Source organism: Medicago truncatula, chromosome 4 (genome assembly GCF_003473485.1).
Source record: "Medicago truncatula cultivar Jemalong A17 chromosome 4, MtrunA17r5.0-ANR, whole genome shotgun sequence".
NCBI lineage: Eukaryota > Viridiplantae > Streptophyta > Magnoliopsida > Fabales > Fabaceae > Medicago > Medicago truncatula.
In genome coordinates, this window is record NC_053045.1 from 6,833,656 (window position 1) to 6,853,543 (window position 19,888).

The 19,888-nt window shown below is 34.4% G+C and overlaps 2 protein-coding genes and 1 long non-coding RNA gene across 6 annotated transcripts; all 3 read left to right on the top strand.

The window, feature by feature from the left end:
* Positions 1-7,953: 7,953 nt before the first annotated feature.
* Positions 7,954-8,424, top strand: LOC112420746 (uncharacterized). Its single transcript, XM_024780382.1, has one exon. It carries the CDS (start codon positions 7,954-7,956, stop codon positions 8,422-8,424), a length of 471 nt encoding a protein of 156 aa, XP_024636150.1.
* A 375-nt stretch (positions 8,425-8,799) lies between these two features.
* LOC112421229 (uncharacterized) lies at positions 8,800-12,814 on the top strand. 3 transcript variants are annotated; one of them, XR_003011416.2, is made up of 5 exons: positions 8,800-9,177; positions 9,405-9,511; positions 9,601-10,234; positions 11,726-11,851; positions 11,978-12,814. It is a non-coding gene; the product is annotated as an uncharacterized lncRNA (long non-coding RNA). The 3 variants fall into 3 exon arrangements; XR_005645897.1 differs by having other exon boundaries at positions 9,408-9,511; XR_003011415.2 differs by lacking the exon at positions 9,405-9,511 and having other exon boundaries at positions 8,804-9,177.
* Positions 12,815-15,509: 2,695 nt separating this feature from the next.
* On the top strand, positions 15,510-18,272 carry LOC25491547 (F-box/kelch-repeat protein At3g06240). 2 transcript variants are annotated; one of them, XM_039833019.1, is made up of 2 exons: positions 15,510-16,805; positions 17,811-18,272. In XM_039833019.1, exon 1 carries the CDS (start codon positions 15,631-15,633, stop codon positions 16,801-16,803), a length of 1,173 nt encoding a protein of 390 aa, XP_039688953.1. In that variant the 5' UTR covers positions 15,510-15,630; the 3' UTR covers positions 16,804-16,805; positions 17,811-18,272. The 2 variants fall into 2 exon arrangements, with proteins under 2 accessions (XP_039688953.1, XP_013454945.1); XM_013599491.2 differs by having other exon boundaries at positions 15,511-16,805; positions 17,800-18,272.
* Positions 18,273-19,888: the final 1,616 nt, after the last annotated feature.

Sequence of the window (19,888 nt, forward strand, 5' to 3'; positions counted from 1 at the left end):
TCCATTGCATATAATATATATATCTTCATAAATGGAATATTGTATTTATATTGCAAAATAGAGAGGATCTCAACTCTCATCTTTAGGTTTGTAAAAAAAAAAAAAAAAACTCTCATTTTTAGGTTTATAATGTTCTAAATTTTTTGTTGAGTTGGCATGGTTATCACATGGTGAGAGTAGAAACTTATCCCCCGGTCCCATTTATAAGCAAAAAATGACTTTTTAGGTACATTGAATAATTAATGTATATGGTTACATTTATGGGTTAGATACATTAGTTATTAAATGTACCTAAAAAATTGTTTTTTGCTTATAAATATGACTGGAAGGAGTATAAATTACAACATTAAAACTGCTTCACTGATCTCAAAATAATAGTCGTTTAAGATTTTAAGAAAATGATTAATTATAATACCCTCAATAATTGTAAGATGCTCCGTATACAGAAGGAGCATGGTAGTGAACAAGATGCATGGTGAAAGTTTTCAACTTGGGCGATACTTCTTCGAGAAATATTCAATATGTTTCTCTGTGATTCCACTTTATTGGTTTCATAAGTTTACTATTGAACAATATGTGATTCCTTCACTTGATCTCTTCACTGAGACGCACACTTAACTCTTGCTCCCTCATGGTTTGGATAAGGTGCCACGTAATCCGCCAAAGCTGATGGTTTTGGCGGATTGTCTTTGTTTTTGTAATAACTATGAGGAAACCCATTTTATTATATGGCAAATGAAGGATTCTGGAGTTCAAGAGTCTTAGATTCAATTATATAAAATTAGTTATAACAATTTCTTTTCAGCAATGGAACAAAAACAGTTAGATTTGTTCAAATTGTATCATACTGAGAAGGGGACACACTGTTATTTTCTTTTCCATATTACTTGTTTGAATTTATGTTACTTCATGTTGCTATAAAATTCTTGTCATTTTATAGTATTAGATTGTGTGAATATTGTGTGATGGCTTAACCTCTTAGCCTGTTATATTGTTGAATGAATATCTATGGACCATTATTGGATGTTAGGCTCTAATGAATTGAATGAAGGCAATTTACATGCAAATTATTAGTTTTCAGATGTATATGTTAGGTAATTTGCCTGAACGCAATTTTTACAAAGGAATATTCATCCACTCTTGGATATTCTTATAAGAAATATGAAGTCCTTAATTTGGAAACATAACACATTATATAGAACTGAAATGCAAGGGAAAATCTAGAAAAAGAGTGTTAGAGGTGGAAGTGGGAAACTAATTTATGAGCAAGTGACATAGATCAATGACAAAGAGGATAGAAATTACAACTAACAATTATAGATTTTAACACTATGAAATGCTTCAGATCTTATTATTTAGCCAATAACCTTTCCATTATAAATTTAATTAAATTTGATTTTTTTAGCTGAATTGACGAATTTAATCTGATAAGACATGTGTTGATTGTGCAATTGTTGTTGACTTGGATTTTTTTATTTTTATATATGTATTAAAAATTAATTAATTTGATTAAAATAGCTAATTTACTAAGATTAAATTGTAGAAGGATTAAAATTAGGTTTAGATTAAATTGAAATTTAGCTTTAAGAAACCAAAACACACTTAATTTTCTTTAATTTTCATCATCAAGACCTCATGGCCTCTGAGCGAGGCAAGAACAAATATGTTTAACAAATAATGTTAGTCACTCTTTCCAAAGAAAAACATCTATAAAAATGAAATTATATATCCAAAACAAGTATAAGCAGATCAAGGCAAGAACAAATGTGTTTAACAAAACAGATTTGGCATTTTGGAAATGTTTAGAAAATATTATCTTTGACAATTATTTTTATTTGTAGTAACGTGTACATGTTAGTGTAAGTTAGGCTATCCAGGACAATTGTATGATGTGTTACTGTTAGCTTTGCGTCGGTCATGATCTCAGATTGGGCCGTGACAGCAACGGAAGCTTGGGGAGACATATACTTCTGTTATGCATTAAAAGTTCGGGTTGGACGACATCAGCATAAGATTAATTTGATTGCTTGTGTTGATGTTATAATACTTTCCGCTTTTGTTTACTAATCAATCATTTCTAAAAATGGTAGTCTCAGTATTCTTATGTACCATTTCCCTTTTCCACCCTAATTGTTTTAGGGATCATCTATTTTTTATTTATTTTTTAAACCAAAAAGAGGTGCAACAAAGTGCTGCTACCTCAACATTTTATATGATAAAGGAGATTCTTGCAATTCAACCATCTGTTTCTTAAATCGCAAGGAATCATGGAATCATTGTTGAAGGCCATAACTACTAATGAAGAATCTTATTTAACCCACATATTCTTCCAATTTCTTTGGAATGCAATCTCAGTGGCCCTCATTACTGCTGAAAGCTCAGCATGATAGGCACTGCAACCTCCAAGATTTTCAGCAAAACAAGAAATCAGATTTGCATTGCAATCCCTAAAAATTCCTCCACAAGCTGAGGTAGTTGAATTAGCTGCTCCATCAGTGTTACACTTAATCCATTCTGAGTAGGGAGGAGACCAAATAACTTCCTTGATGCTAACAGGCTTAGGAGGGTGAATGATGACATCAAATTTCTTTAAGGTGACTAAATCTCTGACAGATGAATTGGAAACCTTGGAAGTGTTGTTCCCTGAAAGATTGACTGCAGATATGATGTTGTTAATTGCAAGCTGCCAATTAGGTTTACAGTCTTGAAATCTGCATTGGTTCCTTGAGTACCAAACTGTGCTAAAGATGTTAACAATGGTGGCATGTATCACAGTTTTGCACTGAGGTGACCATCCTCTATCACAAATGGTCCAAATGTCCTCAATTGATTGAAAATGCAGTGTAGAATCAAGAATGGAAGCAAACCAGCACCAAATCATGAAAACAAACTTACATTCAAAGAACAAGTGGAATGAGTTTTCAACATTAGATAAACAAAGAGAGCACATAGATGAGATATAGCATCCCCTTTGCTGCAGCTTTTCATCAGTTGGCATTTTGTCATGAATTACTCTCCAAGCTCTGCATTATTTTCAACAGTCCATTTTCCTTTTTTTTACTTGCTAAATATTAGTATTGATCAAATTAAACTTGTATAGATATGTGTGCACTATGGAAAGATAAATATAGAAGGGGGCAACTGCATTTAATTTTTCAATCATTATTTAGAATTTTAATCTTAGTTAGTAGTTTAATCTTACTTAGTAGTTTTTTTGAGTTTGTAGAATTAATAGTTTTTGGATAGGACCATTTTACCCTTAGTAGTTTTTTGAGTTTGCTGAATGAAGAACAATCAAAATGCTGTATTTGTTACTTTAAGATTATTTTAATGATGCAGAATCATATATTTGCGATTGATTTCCGTCCCTCTCATATATTTGGTCTTGGAAAATATTTAGTGCATTTGTGATTGATTTTTTTATTATATGTAATGATTTACAATGCTAACTCAACCCTTCTTCTTGTAACTGCTTCTCACACTGAGCTTGGCCATCACAACTAACAAGTGTTACTAAGTGAATACTGTACACTACAATGTTCATTTGAAACCTATATGCGCAAAATTATGAATCAATCCTGCATTTTCCGGCAATGGTATAGTAAAACAATTCTTAAACCATTAGAAAATGTATCTGCAAAACTGGCAATAAAAACACCTTTGTAACTTAGATCCTAAGACATCTCTACCTGCAAATTATCTAGCATACATTTACTATATCCGTTCAACTCAGAGTTCAACAAAACTTGATATTAATCGTAGAATTTTGCCCTTAATAGAAGGGTTGACCTTGAAAATTTGGGTGATCGTAGCACTTGAAGTGATGAGATACCACGTAAACTACAAGGGTTCAACTTCATTTTTTTCTTGGGGAGAGTATAACTGTGCCTCCTAAAGGGTTGTCAATTTTTCGAACCATTCAGTCTTGCTTTGTCTCCAAAACATTAGTTGCATCGGTTGTTCTACCTTCCAAGCATAAATTATAGTTAAAAGCTTAGTAAAAATTGATATTGATGTTCTGGAAAAACCGTGGCGCAATTTTGGTTCAACAATTTGGAGCTTTGGTTCTGAAAATATTGTGAACGATTTTGGATCAGGTTTTCAGTATCGTACTGTGCACGAAGCTCCAAATCATGGCGCGATCCAAACAAATCGTGGCACAATTTCGCCCAGGCGTAAACACTAGATAACGCTTCATTCTTCAATTTCTTGAAAAGCTTCAGGAGAGAGAATCTTGGGAAATCAAAGGAGGTAATTTTAGGGTTGAGGGTCTTTGGTGAAAGATTCTTGGGTTGGGGAACATTTTACAAACATCTTGGATAGTAAGATCTCTTAGAGAAAGGATTTAACTTTCTTTAGCCATGAAAAGAATATAGGCATGCTATTCTGTTTGCTGCATTGTTCTTCCAACTTGGTGCTGCAAAAAAGTAATCAAATTAGCAAAATAAAAACGTACAAAAGTCTTGAGTATGCAATTTACTAACAATTATATTATTGTATTTCTCTCTTGCGTATTTTACAAAATTTTGTTTTTATTAACAATATATTTGTTGCTTTTAGGATTGAATATCATTCCTTTGTATACATATTTTGCCACAAATTTTAGAACGGCCCCAAATTTTTGATTTTCCATAAAGGAATTTGATACCATGGGAGGATACGAAAGGATATGCAGAGAAGTGAGAGAACTGGATTTGCTGATTATCTTAAGTGCGCTTTTCATAACTATTTTCTCTTTTCTATCTGCCATTTCTATAGTTAAAGATAAAATAAAATAAATTGTTGTATATGCTAATACTTGTTTCCAAAAGATATTTATGAAAAATGCCATAAGTTGTTTTTAGAAGTTCCTCCAAATAATATCACAAGACATATGCCAGTAAGTAAGTTCAAATAAGTCAATCCAAGAATGCCCTAATATTAGTCATTTCCAATTTACAGTAAATTATCGATTTTTTAATTAAAACAAGGTGTATCTAAGTAGAGAACAATACAAAGTATCAAAAGACAGAACGCAAAGCAAAATCTCTCAAAAAAAAGAAAGCAAAGCAAAAAAACAGCTGTAACAAAATTATTATAATATTACAAGGTGGAGTTACCTAGACAAACTAATGGTTTATTCCATCAGACATGAAAATCGAAAAAAGTATAAGCCTTATAAAACTTAAGCAATTGGCCGAATCCACTAAAAATCAACAATTTCAGTGATAACTGACTCTTTGTTTTCAGTGATCCACATCAGGTTAAATTGGCCGAAATCAAATAAAAATCTAGCTTAAGGTTTTTTTTTCTATTTTTTCACCTATTACTCATTAATAGAGCTGTCAAAAATGGACCGGCTCATTGGCCCATATTTTTGGGCCGGGCCGGGCCTAAAAAACTAACAAAAAATGCACTCGGGCTTTTTCGGCCCAAGCCCATTTGGGCCATAAAAAAGTTGGGCCGGGCTAGCCCAACGGGCTTTGGGCCGGCCCATTGGCCCATATTTCATTTTATTTTTTTTAAAAAACAACATATTTTTTTAAAAAATTATCAACTAATTTAAAATTTATTAATAAAAAAATATTTAAATAAATAAACTTAATAAATATGGACGAATTTGGCGTACAGTTTTAAAATTTTAAAGTTTATAAATTATTAATTTGAATTAATTGAAAGAATAATCTAGAGTTTAATTATTATTCAATGTTAATGTAAAAATTATTTATATTTTTATGTCCATCCAATCATATTTTAGCAAAAAAATAATGGTGAGTAACTAATACATAAGAAAATACATAAAAAAAAAGGTGAATAAATTTTAAAAATAAAACATAAACGGGCCAGGCCGGGCTGGCCCATGGCCCACTCGGGCCGAGCTTTAGAATTCACAGCCCAATTATAAACGGGCCGGGCTGGCCCATTTCTATAGTCGGGCCTCTCGGGCCCGAGCCGGACTGGGCCGGGCCGGCCCATTTGACACCTCTACTCATTATATAAAGAGATTCTCCTTGTATTTTTTTTTTTATATCCATTCATCTTCTTTGTTTCTTCTTATTTAGATTTCCATTTTATTTATCTCTTCTTCTTCTTCCTTTTTTAACTTGTTCATATCATTTGATTTTATTTCTTGTGTTATTGGGTATTTTTGTTTTATCCATAACGACTCATCGTGTCTATGAATCGACCAATTGATGTGTCGTTTTGTCAACAAGCTCATGAAAAAACAAAATATCTTAGATGTATCATTTTAATTTATTTTATGATACGCGGGTGCCAATATCAAACTCAGGCAAATAACAATATTGGACCAAAGGAGGACAAAAGCCCAAAACTAAAAGGGGAAAGGAGAGTTCCCATGTGGGCCAAGGACTATGACCTGGCTAATGCAAGGAAGGGGTGCAGGAATCTTAAAAGAACCTAGAAGATGGACAATTGTCCTTCATAGTAGAAGGAATCTTTTATCAATTTATTTTATTGCAATTAGTTACCTCAATAGAGGGATCTGTTTACACCTGTCATTGATCAGATAGGGTTAGAGAGTTTTTATGAGCTATAAAGCCAAACAGTTTGTAAGACGATAATATAATGAATTAATATCAGATTTCTCTTTCTCTCTCATCATTTCTCTAGAGCCTATTACTGCTCGAAAGTGATTTATCTTTGGGTTAATAATGCTTTTCACCCCTGTAATATATGTTATTTTTCGATTTTCGCCCCTCTAAAATTTTCGGTTTGATTTGCACCCTCGTAAAATTTTTATTTTCTGGAAAACACCCTTACGAGGCCATTCAAAAACCAAAATTTCTTGAAAAAAAAAATCTGAAAAATGGCCTATTAGGGGTGTTTTCTGGAAGGAAAAAAAAATTACGAGGGTGCAAATCAAACCAAAAATTTTATAGGGGTCAAAACCGGAAATGACATATATTACAGGGGTGAAAAGCATTATTAACCCTTTATCTTTCTATCTCTATCACTGTTGCACTGAAGAAATGGCGTCATTACCTTTTGGGACGTCATTTCTGGATTTTCATATATCACCAGAGTCTAAGAGGGTTACTATCACAGATTATTCAAACGCCCACACAACACAAATGGCTTGTCAAAATGTTGGGGGTATGATTTTGAGATACATTACACTCGAGTACAAACTAATGTAATTGTTGATGCACTCTCGCGTCTGAAGGATTTAGTTGAGTGCCAGCCAGCATTGATGCAGAAACTCCGTCTATTGTATGAAATAAATGATGTGGGGAACACGTTAAGTCATAAACCGGTTGGTTCGACTGCTGTTTACTAGAAGAAACATAATTGTTGTCCCAAATGTTGAAGGAGTTCCATGTTTCTCCCATTCGGGCACACTCCGGAATCAAGGGAACATTGGCCCGTATCACAACTTTGTTTGCATGGCCTCACTTGGCTAATGATGTGAAGACGTTCATCCAAGCTTGTATTCTATGTCAGCAGCACAAATACTCCACTCAAAACCTCAAGGCTTGCTGCACCCACTTCCTATCCCAAATCAAGTGTGGGAGGATATCTCCATGGATTTCATCACCCAGTTGCCTCCTTCCCATGGAAAAGCTACTATTTGGGTAGTGGTTGATCGTCTCACAAAGGACACCCACTTCATTTCTCTCCCTTCACAACAACATCTTTAGTTCCCATATTCATTGCTGATATTTATCGGCTCTATGGGATGACAAAAACCATGGTCAGTGAGCGCGGTCGAATCTTTGTGAGTCGTTTTTTGTAGGAGCTCTTCAGATTGAATGACACTACTTTATGCTTCTCTAGTGCGTACCACCCACAAACGGATGGGAAAACAAAGGTTACCAACCGGAATTGGAAACCTTCCTTTGTTGCTTCATCAGTGATAGTCCGTAGTAGTGGGTATTATATCTTTCGTTGGCCGAACATTGGTATAATTCGTCTATCATTTATCCATCGAGATGACCCCTTTTGAGGCTTTATATGGAAAGACCCCCTACCATCCGTTCTTACATAAAAGGGTCCACTATCGTTGCAACATTGGATGAGGCACTTGTTGTGCACAACCAGATTCTAACAGTCATTAAGAACAACCTACAACAGGCGCAAATACGAATGAAAAGCCAGGAAAACTCTCACCATCGTGATCGTGACTTCAAGATCGAAGATTGGGTGTGGCTGCGACTGCAACCTTACATGCAAAATATTATGTGTGACCGCTGTTTCTCCAAGTTGAGCAAGAGGTTCTTTGGTCCTTACCCGATCAGTAAGCACATTAGCCAATTAGCTTACAAATTGTATTCATCCAGTCTTCCATGTCTCAAACCTAAGTTGTACCATGGTAATCTGCCTACTACTATTCCGGTTATGGACTTCTTTTTCGTAGGCACCATGGTCCCACTCCAAATCCTTGATTCGAGACTAATCCACACTAAGAAGGGTACCGTGACATAAGTGTCGATTCACTAGGAAGGACTCCCTACCACGGAGGCTACTTAGGAAGACAAAGACGAAATGTTGGAGGCCTATCCAAATGTCCACCTTGAGGAAAAGGTGAGTTTTAAAGGGATGGGTAATGATATGCAGGTGCCAATAGCAAACTAAGGAAACAACCATATTGGGCCAAAGGAGGAAAAAAGCCCTAAACTAGCAAGCAAAAGGAGAGTTTTCGTGTGGGCTAGGGACTATGAGCTGGCTAGTGCAAGGAAGGGAACAAGAAACTTAGAAGGACCTGGAAGATGGATAGTTGTCCTTTATAGAAGAAGGAATCTTTTATCAGTTTATTTTTATTGGAATTAGTTACGTCGATAGAGGGATCTGTTTACACCTGTCATTGATCAGATAGGGTTAAAGAGTTTTTATGCGCTATAAAGCCAAACAGTTTGTAAGACAATAATATAGTGAATTAATATCAGATTTATCCTTCTCTCTCATTATTTCTCTGGAACCTATCATTGCTCGAAAGTGATTTATCTTTCTATCCCTATTATTTTATACCTGATTTAACATTATCAATACTAGTTTCAACAATATTGTAGATCTGATAACCAAAGAAGGCCGGTTATGGGTTCAATTTTGGGTCAAGTTAATTCTTGTCTGAATATCATAACACTTGACGACGATAAAGGTGAAGATGACATTGAAGATGAAGATCTTATAATTAAAATAATGACCGGTCATACAAATCAAATTGATGAAGTACCAAAGGTAGACCAGTAAAACTATATCATGGTTTATATTTTACTTCCTTCTAAATTGAATTTGATCTTTCAATTTAATAAACAATCTAAATTATTTTCTTAGTTGATGTTATTCTCTTGCGAAATAATCTTGTCTCTTTTTGTAATATTCTCTTTGAATTTTTTAATTGCATAAACTATTTCTTTACTAACATACTCGTATTTATTTTACATCTTTTTCTCCAATACTCAAAGAAGGGTTGTAGAGGGAAAACTTAACTATAGCTATATATTGAGATCATTGTACAATTTTTGCAAAATAAAATGACATCGAGGCTTCTTTCCTTAGTTCATTTGAAAATGTAAGAATCAAATTAATTCTGATATACTTAATGGAGCCAATCTCAATTTATATTTTGGAACCTTCAATGAAGAATGTTATCTTTTGTAGGCCATCATATTGGGGATCTTTCAATCATCAAATGCAGCCGCTTCCATCAAAATCTTCATGTTTGAGGAATTTGAAGCATATTAATGCATAAACCCTTTTATCTTTGATGGAAAATATCCACAGGATTGTATCTAATGAATGAAATACAAAACCTAAGCTGGAGTCTAATGTAGTCATACCTGCTGCTGCACAGATAGCTTTTGCTGGTCAATGTTATGGTAATAGTTGGTCTTCACTTTGGCTTCCTATTGATCTTATTCTTGAAGATGCTTTGGACGGAAGGAACATAGCAGATTTTAGTGCCATTGAAATTATTACTGGTATGAATCTATCATTGATTTTATATTTAGAAAATTGGATATGGTGTTATGATCAATCATGGATCAAGATCCAGACAAGCCGATTCAAAAATCACTTGTACTTCCATTGACGAACTTTTGCACCACATACAAGAAGTTTTTTAAGCTTGTAGTAGTAGGTTTAGAACAATTGGCTCATGTATCTGGTCACAGATAAGAAAAACCAGTTACCATACTTGAAAAATCTTTAAAGATCAAAATGTTCTTGATTCTCTAGACCTTGAGTTTGATGACCTGGTCATTTAGATGTTTTAGCATTTCTTTAAAATTATAAGGTTAGTGCCATTACAACATGTACGTTTTATGTTACTTGCAGTTTATGTAGCATTGATTCCGACACAGATACCGAACACGACTGTGACAGTAAAACATTGTCATATGCACATCAACACATTAATAATTAGATAAATTTGAATGCTAGAATGTAACCACATGTGTCAATGTCGCGTTGGTGTCAAAGACTAGACACATTTTCAATCTGAAATTCTAGTGCTCCATAGGCATGGCAATAAAACCCATACCCGTGGTTACCCGCCCGAATCAAACCCAATTTGACGGGTTTTCCCCGCTTTGACTGGGTTTGGGTATGGGTATGGGTTTTCTCCGATCTCAAAACACGGGTATGGGACGGGTAACGGGTATATAGGTACCCACCCCGAACCCATACCCAAACCCGTCCCAAATGTAAAAAAACTATTTTATGTTGATATGTTATGTTATTTTGTTTGATAATTGTCATGTTAATAAAAACTACCATTGATATTTAAAGGATCAACTAAATAATTTTGTCTAACAAATGTGAAAGTGAGCTTATTGTTGGATAATGTATTACAACGTTGCTCTTGGGGATACAAAAAAAACTTATATTTTTTACTAAAAAAATTATTCAATGCGGGGACGGGGATGGGGCGGGGATACCCGAACCCGTTGGGGACGGGGATGAGATTCAATTTCTCATCCCCGTTGGATATGGGTAGGGTAACGGGTAAGTATATGAGAATCGGGTATGGGGGCGGGGAAGGTAAAACCGGTCCCCACCCCGCCCCATTGCCATGCCTAGTGCTCCAAGGTTCCTTAGATGAAAATTAATACCTACATTTGGTTTTCAATTATTTCTATTACTTAGCGTGTGTTTGGCAAATAGAAAATTCACAGTATTGTCACCCGTTCAACAAACTTTACTACTACTAGCTTTTGTAAATTCATGTTTAAATCATCTAGGGTCGCTAGAAATCCAATGCCAACGTGTATGCAAACACATGCTTATATTATAAGTAAGTTTCCCTATGTTATACTTTGTTGTGAATTTTTACATTGCTGAAACCATTCTCAGAGAAAAGAGCTGTGTTAGGTAATCAACAGTCAACGTAAAACATTATTGAACCTTTAGGGATTGGATAATCAATGTGATAATGGTTCGGCTAAGTCATTCCGTATAAGAAACACGGATAGGTCATCAATGTGATAGCAGTTTGGTTAAGTCCTTCCGCATAAGAAACATGTTGTACAAATAGGCTATGCCATCGTTTGATCCATGGAGCCAATCCTATCAAGTGTGAAAACAAGAAAGGATTTGATTGTTCTTTTACTTCTTATAATACGTTAGTTGAGCTTTGTTATATGTTAATATCGAAACAATTTGGAATTTTGATGAAACTTATTGTTTGCTCACCTGGTAGATTGCATCAATATTGTAACCATGCGACATTTTTTATGTATATTGTCTTAGTATTAATGACTTGATTTATTGTTTTTGCAATTTGAAGGTAAAACCATCCAATTAATGTAATTGAATAAATGGAGATTGTTATGACCAGGATCATCAATGAAAGTGAAGATATTCCTCATATCTTCTTAGGCCTTCATTAGACATTATAATAAAGTAGAACCAGGTAACATGCTTTGCATTATTAATTTCATTTCCCTTTGATCTCTTTTATTCATTTGTTTATTATTTGATTAATTCACTTCCTTTTATTTAATTTTATCATTTGTTTCTTATGTGATTATTTTTCCAGACTATTTCTCCTATTTCTTGGACCTTTGGGGAGAAAGTAATTGCCAATTGTGCTCTTACACCTTCTAAAATTATCAGTGAAACCATAGTTTGAGATTAACAATGGGAAGATTGCAAAACCTTCTCAATCCATATAAATATGTGATAAAGGCAGTGATTTTCCATCTATAAGAATTCTTGCTTCGACGAAGGGTATTAGGTCATCAAATCCTGATGATATGTGTAAAGCTCAAGAAGTTTTAGTTTCTAAATCTAAAAATGATGAGAATACAGATGTTTAGAATCTTACAAAGCTTAACATTCATGACAGAAGCTTCCGTAAAATACGTCGTCCAAGGAAAAATAGTAACATCCAGAATCATAATGATCATCCGAACTCTGTCAAAGTTACAGGAAGACAAATTGAATTTTCTACTTGAAAAGCCTTCTTTGAAATCATCTGGTTTTAGGCTAGAAAATAAATCTAAAGAAAGGAAGGATTCTGAAGTGAAACATGAGGCACCGGTTAGAAAAAGCAAATTATCTATCCAGTTTGATGGAAAAGTCGTATATTTGAATTGTGCAGTTTGAAGTTACACCACTAAGTTCTTACTATTCAGCTAGACCTTAAATGTAAGTATACTATATCTATACAGGACAAAATGATTCTAGATTTCTTTCTGTTGACAGAAATTTATCTTCCAAGGTCCCTTACATTGGTGTCCTTAATTAAACTATATGCTTCTTTATCTTTGTTTTGTTTCTTTAGTTGTTGATTTATGAAGCATATGCCCTGAAACTATCTTGTAATTCATATTGTACAGAGCAGAATAAAGAATAGAAAAATCAATTTAATAAATTTTTACTGCATTATAAATTGAAGTTGATCTTTCAATTTAATAAACCATATAAATTATTCGCAGAATTGATCATATTTTTCTCCTTTAAATTTATAACCTTCCCAAACACTGACTATGAAAAAGAAATTTTATCATTCACTTGGAAAGTGGTTGCAAACTTTGAAGAAATGAAACTATCGACATGCACGGACAGATTCTGAATTTCCAGCGACAACAAAAGTCATTCCCTCGCAGCACTCCTACAGAAGTGCTTTGCTTTGTTTGGAATCTGAAGCTTCCACAACATACTCTTGTCTTCTTCAAATGGAACTTGTTTATCAATGGCAAAAGTGTTACCACACAGATGAGAGACCGATTTCACACTATAAATTAACACCTTTGCATTGTGAAGTGGTTTCAAGGATTTTGCTCAAGTTGTAGTGTTGGTTACAATTGCACTTAGTCACTGCTCCTAATCTATGTGTGCATTTAGATTGTTGGAAAAATGAGGGTAGGAATAACAAGCTTAGGGCAGTTTATGGTTAATTTGGCATGACCTAATTTGGGGTATTTGGATGTGGAGAAATGATAAAACCTTTAATAATAGTGCTAAGGAGGATCATAATATAGTGTGGGATATAAAGGTTTCATCTTGGCATTAATGTACCTTTCAACACTTTTGGGCTGAATTTTTCTTTCCAAAAATACCCTTAATTTTCAATACAAACAACACATGTAACAAATAGATAAGAATAAATTTAAATATTAAAATAAAAGTGTAACAAACACAAATGTCCAATTTTTTCCTTTATCATTTAAAAAGGGTGTGGTTATCATGTATAAGGAATCCTTATGCACCCTGCATAAGTCACAGCCCATTAACCGGTAGCCCAACATAATTGCTTCATACACCCTCAAAGGAAACCAAATGCGGGACCAAACAAAACAAAACAAAACGAACCAAACGCGGAAACAAACTGAATCATCACCACCGGAATCTTCAATCTCATCATCAACATTGTCGTTCATCATCATCACCGTCATTCACCATCATCATCACCGTACCGAAATCATCATCATCATCACCACCGTCATTCATCATCATCACCGTCAATCAAAATTGTATATGTTAGTTGGAAATGGTTTCAGAGTATTGATTTGGTTCAATGACAGTCACAAATGTCCTTATTATATTATGTTTTGTATAAAATTATGCCAAAACCATTTTGCTGTGGAAATGGTTTCTGTGAGTTGGACTCCAAAACCATTTTGCTGTGGAAATGGTTTCTATGAGTTGTACTCCAAAACCATTAGATGTACTAAATAGCAGCGAAGGAACCTAACTGCTTTAACAAACTCAATCCTATCGGTAACCTTCACCATGCGAATCCTGAGTTGCATCCATTACCTCCGCTAACTAAATCTCTCGTCGTCGATTCTCATTCTCCACCGGCAGTGTCTTCTACTTGAATAGTAAATTCATTTTTCAGCAATTCATTTTTTGAGTTTTCAATATAAAACCACCAAAATCACTAAGCTCAACCACTGTTTCGATCCATCGCAAGTTACAGAAGCGTTTTTTAGAACAAACACAACGTGAACCTTTGAATCCGAAATCGGTTCTGACGGTAACAAAGCCAAATTGACATCACCAAGCTTCAACAACACAAGCTGGTTTTGAAGCCATGAACAGAACAACAGACTGAACCAAATCAAGCTTAGCCAAACAGAACCGGTCGGAATGGAAGGAGAAAGCAAATCGAAGTCGTAGGATCATCAATCCAAGCTGTTTCCGGCACGCCGTTACGACATGGCATCGGAGGCAGTGGTCCAGTGATGAAGAAATCGGAGACGTTTTCCAGTAGGGAGAAAAGTGTTTCTCTTGTGAGGAAAGAACCGTCACTGAGTCAGGACGAGTTGAATCAGCGAGTTGAAGCGTTTATTAACAAGTTCAACGCGGAGATGAGGTTGCAGAGACAAGAATCGTTGAGGCATTAGGATTATTACACGTGTCCACTAAATCTGATGGTTGTGAAGTGTTTATGCAGGGTGCGCATAAGAAAATGACTTTAAACAACAAATTTGTCTATAATAAAAATTGTTGTTGATGTCATTAAGAAAAATAAGAATTTAGATTATATATATTTTTTTATATTATTTGTTTTATTGAAATAAATAATTATGATTAGTTTGATTTGTTATAATTTAAAGGCTTAATTGCACTTTTGGACCCCTATCTTTCCAAAAGTTGCAGTTATGGACCCCTAACTAATTTAAATACAAAACAGCCCCTTATGTTTTGATTCTTTGGCAGTTTTGGACCCCCAGTCCATTGTTGACTCGGTCAACGCTGACGTGGCACCCTAAGTGAGGTGCCACGTGTCAATTTTTTTTTTTTTTTTTTGCCTTGGGGGTCCAAAACTGTCAAAGAATCAAAACATAGGGGGCTGTTTTGTATTTAAATTAGTTAGGGGTCCATAACCGCAACTTTTAGAAAGATAGGGGGTCCAAAAGTGCAATTAAGCCTAATTTAAAAGCAAAAAACATTTATATTTTTACTTTTAATCAAAATTAAAAATTCATAAAAAAAAAACATCCTTCATACTTTTGAAACGTCCGCGTTGGTTAAGAATAAAAGCAAGACTTGTTCATTCATAAAAAAATAAAAGCAAATCTCGTTCAACAAAATAAAATAAAAGAAAATCATAAATAATTGTTGTAATCACGTTTAATCCATAAATATGTCACGACACGAGTTTTGTAAACGTAGAATATTGTACCCTTTACTGTAAACCCTAAAACTCAATTTGTTTGCTTTGCTTAGGAAGAAGAAGCTATGGCAGCGGCATTCCTCCCCGACGAACTCATCATGGAAATCCTCTCTTGTCTCCCCGTTAAACCTCTTATGAAATTCAGATGCGTCAACAAGTTTTTCAACACTGTCATCTCTGATCCTCAATTCGTTGAAGTGCATCTCAATAAATCAGTACGAAACCCGCACCTCACATCAATTTTGGAACAATATAACGAGGATAAACAAGTAATTGATTGGAATCTTGTAACCTTCCCAATTTCTCGTTTACTCGAGAATCACTCGACCTCCGTTCTTTATTATGATCCTTACTATAGATTGACCAATGACTACTGCCGTTGGTGGGTCGTTGGTTGGTGTAATGGATTGCTATGCTTGATTGATATGCGTAAGTCACGTTCTCAAGATTCACGAATCTGTTTTTGGAACCCCGCCACTAGGACAAAATCTGAGTATTTGTTACCCTCTTCTAACAATTGTATTTGGTTTGCTTTTGGTTACGATACTTTGGCCAAAACTTATAAGGTGGTGTCATTCTGCAAAGAGTTGGACGTGGAGCATGGTAATCCAAGAATCTGGGTGAAAATTTTCAGCATGGGGAATAATTCTTGGAGAAATATTCAATGCTTCCCCATGCTTCCACTTTGCAGGTTTAATAACCATGGGGTGTATTTGAATGATACTATTAACTGGTTGGCTCTACGTGATCACTCTGTTTCGGATATATTTTATTGGAATGATAGACTTACTACTGTTAAGCAATGTGTGATTCTTTCACTTGATCTATCAAGTGAGAAATACACTCAATTTTTGCTTCCTCGGGATTTTGATAAGGTTCCACGTTATCAGCCAAAGCTTGTTGTTTTGATGGGCTGTCTTTGTTTTTGTCATGATTTTGAGGAAACTCATTCTGTTATATGGCAAATGAAGGATTTTGGCGCCCAAGAGTCTTGGATTCAACTATTAAAAATTAGTTATAGCAATTTCTTTTCACCAATGGAGCATAAACAGTTAGATTTGTTACCACTATATCTTTCTGAGAACAGGGATACATTGATATTGGCAAATGATCACGATGACGAAGAGGCATTTATCTATAACTGCAAAGACAACAGAGTCAAGAGAATTGAAATTACCAATAAAATATTGTGGTCCCGGACCAATGATTACGTTGAAAGTTTAGTTTTGACACATTGAATGTGAGTTTCCCTAACACGTATAACTAGTTTTATTTTATGTCATTCATATAAACTAGTTTGAATTGATGTACTTCATATATATTGCTATTAAATCCTTGTCAGTTTATAATAATATGTTGTGTAAATATTTTGTATAATTGCTTGGCTGCTTAGCTTGTTTAAAATGTAGAATAAGTATCTATTAACTATTGTTGGATGTTTGGCTCTAATGAATTGGAGTAATTTGTCTTCATGATATTATAAGTTCGAAGATGATAATTTTTTAAGGTAATTTCCTGGAGAACAATTATCGTAGAGGTAAAGTCATTTACTGTTTAAATAGTCGTATAGAAAAAACTAAATTGTCCTTGTTTTGGGAAGATAATACATTATTTAGAATTGAGATGCAGGGAAAACCTAAACAGAATAATAGAACGTGTAAGGTGGAAGTGGGAAACTGATTTATGAGCAAGTGACATATATCAGTAATTTAGAGTATATAGACTAGAGCAAGTTTTATACTGAAAAACCGTGTATAGAGACTGAGATTGTATGGGAACAGACCCAAAATATTATTTGAACAATCGACATTTCAAAAACTCTTTTAAATGACTCTTTGATTTTGCATGAACATCTTGGTATAAGGTATAATTTTGGGAAGCTTGAATGGTTTATGTTTGAATTAAGTTACTTGGAAATTTATTTTGATTGTTTAGATAGCATATAAACAATCTGCCGTTGAAGTGAAAAACCGTTGGAAATGTCTATATTTGGAATTTTATCAGTGATGGTTTTTGTCCATTCAATGATTCCTTCAGTTCTATTCTTGTTTTTGTCTACTGAAAGTAATGAGTTCATTTCACAAAAATGAGTTTTCACTAGAGCTCATTAATATTTGGTATGAAGGATTATTTCAAAGTCATGTTTTAATTTTCTGTCGTGGGTTCTATATTATGTTTGCTGCAACATAGAAATAATGCAGTCCACAGACTAATTTGCTGGATTTTTTTTGAAGCAATTTTGCAGGATTTGTTTTCTTCTCCACTGCCATTTTATTTCACAAGTTCGTATACGAAATACAAGACTGAGTGGACCGGGCACTTAGCTCATGTGCTTACCCGTCTTCTTTCATAATCTATCTCCTGCCTTGCACAAAAATGTATAGTTGACAGTGCTGGTACCAACATCGTCTCAACGCTTTTAAAATTGTTATACACATGTTCGCAGTCACTGTGTCTGATGGTATTGTTCATGCTGTTTCCGTCACAATGACCAACTATCTTCATAAAGACAAGGATCAGCCATTACTTTTGGACTTGAAAGTTAGTTATTCGCTGGTTGAAAGAAGGTGATTCTATTTTCAAGATTTGGCTTAATTTAGCGTTACGATTATAATAATTTTATTGGGAATGATTTTGATACTATTAGCGCATGCAATTATGAGATATCTAGAATAATTAAGGAAGTATTTTATAATTTGATTTTAAACTGTTACTTAACACAATTTTTTTTCCTAACTTGAGTGTTGTTGGATACATTGGCAAAAAGAGGATCGAACATGACAGGAAAGCTGGATACAATGGTTCTCTGTCTGATATTGTTGTTGGGTGTGAATTGTTTTATCAACTCTTCTTAACTTTGGATGGGAGTTTAGTTTCCATTATGGACTCTTATGGGAAGCCTAATACCAAAAGAATGAAGAGTGGTTCACACATCAAAAAGAACAAAATTAGAATTAAGAAAAAACACAAGTGACTTGAATTTTGAAGTAGGAAATGTGTTAAAAAAGAAAACAGAATGCTAACAGAAACAGCAAACAAATTTTAACTTTCAATCTAGCCAGAGTCCATTGCCAAGACAATACCTTTATTTCCACGATCAATTCTTCCGCCACCTTCGCCGTATTTTTTGAAGATTCTACTATTAACCGCATTCCAGATTACCAAAATTGTTGCTTGCCAAATCAAACAAAATCCTTGCCAAAACCGCCTCACCAATCCAACATTCCAAGTGTAAAAACAAATTTGGAGGCGAAATAAACATGACATCTAACAGTCGCACCACCAAATTCCATACCCCATTGGTCACGTCGTAAAACTAAGAGGTTATTCGTATTTTCCGCTATCGAGTCACATAAAACGCAGTTTCTCGAAGCCTCCAAAGGAAGAATATTGCAAATAATAAGAATAGATTTCATCGGAATACAATAAGTAAAAGTTTCCACGGAAAAGCTACCACTATTGATGGAGCTTTGCCTTTCCAAATATAACCGAAAACATTCTTCTCACTGTGGTTCCATCTATCTTCCCACACCATAGACTTTTCATACAATTTGTAAGTCGACGATACCGAAAACAAACCATTCTCCTTCGGCCTCCATTTCCAAATATTTGTCCCTTGAGTACAATTTATAAATCCTTACAATACCTCCAACTAGTTTGTTAGAAGCCTTCCCTCCCACACAAATAAGTTTCTCCTCCAAGATAGATCAAAGTATTTAAAACCATTCGTCAACTCCGACATTTCTCTTACAAAAGAAAGTTTATGATTTGAAAACCAAAAAAGTCTCTGAAGTTGATGTCCTAAAGTTGTTCTTCCCCTCCACCTATCATTCCAAAAACTAGTCCTCGACCACCAATCCCAACTTGCAGCACCACTTCCGAATTAAACCAATTTAAGCAACACAATCTTCTAATGATAATGCATTCTTCCACCAATGGGATTTCCTCCAACATCCTACCCACTCCCTCGGTATTTCTCCACCAGAACACTTTCCACAATGGACTATCATCTTTTTTTTTTAAAGACATTGGACTATCAACTTATCATCCTCCATCTATGAAAAGATAAATAGAGCATTAAAAATATGAAAGTGAAATGAAAATAAATTCAATTTAAAAAAATGAAATTAATGATTTTTGAGAGGATATAATTGAAAAGCTGATATGTAAAAAAAACTATAAATAATTATTATTTATACTAGCTTTTAGACAGACACTCCTCTCCTCGTCCATCCGTTTGCTCTTCTTATTGCGCATAAATTAGGAACAATAGTTTTTCTAAAATTTTGATTAAATTTATAGATGTAGACAATAGATATTTTG

What these genes read in the sequence shown, in the direction of transcription:
- LOC112420746 (XM_024780382.1), top strand. Translation starts at nt 7,954, where the DNA reads ATGGAAAGACCCCCTACCATCCGTTCTTACATAAAAGGGTCCACTATC.
- LOC25491547 (XM_039833019.1), top strand. Translation starts at nt 15,631, where the DNA reads ATGGCAGCGGCATTCCTCCCCGACGAACTCATCATGGAAATCCTCTCT.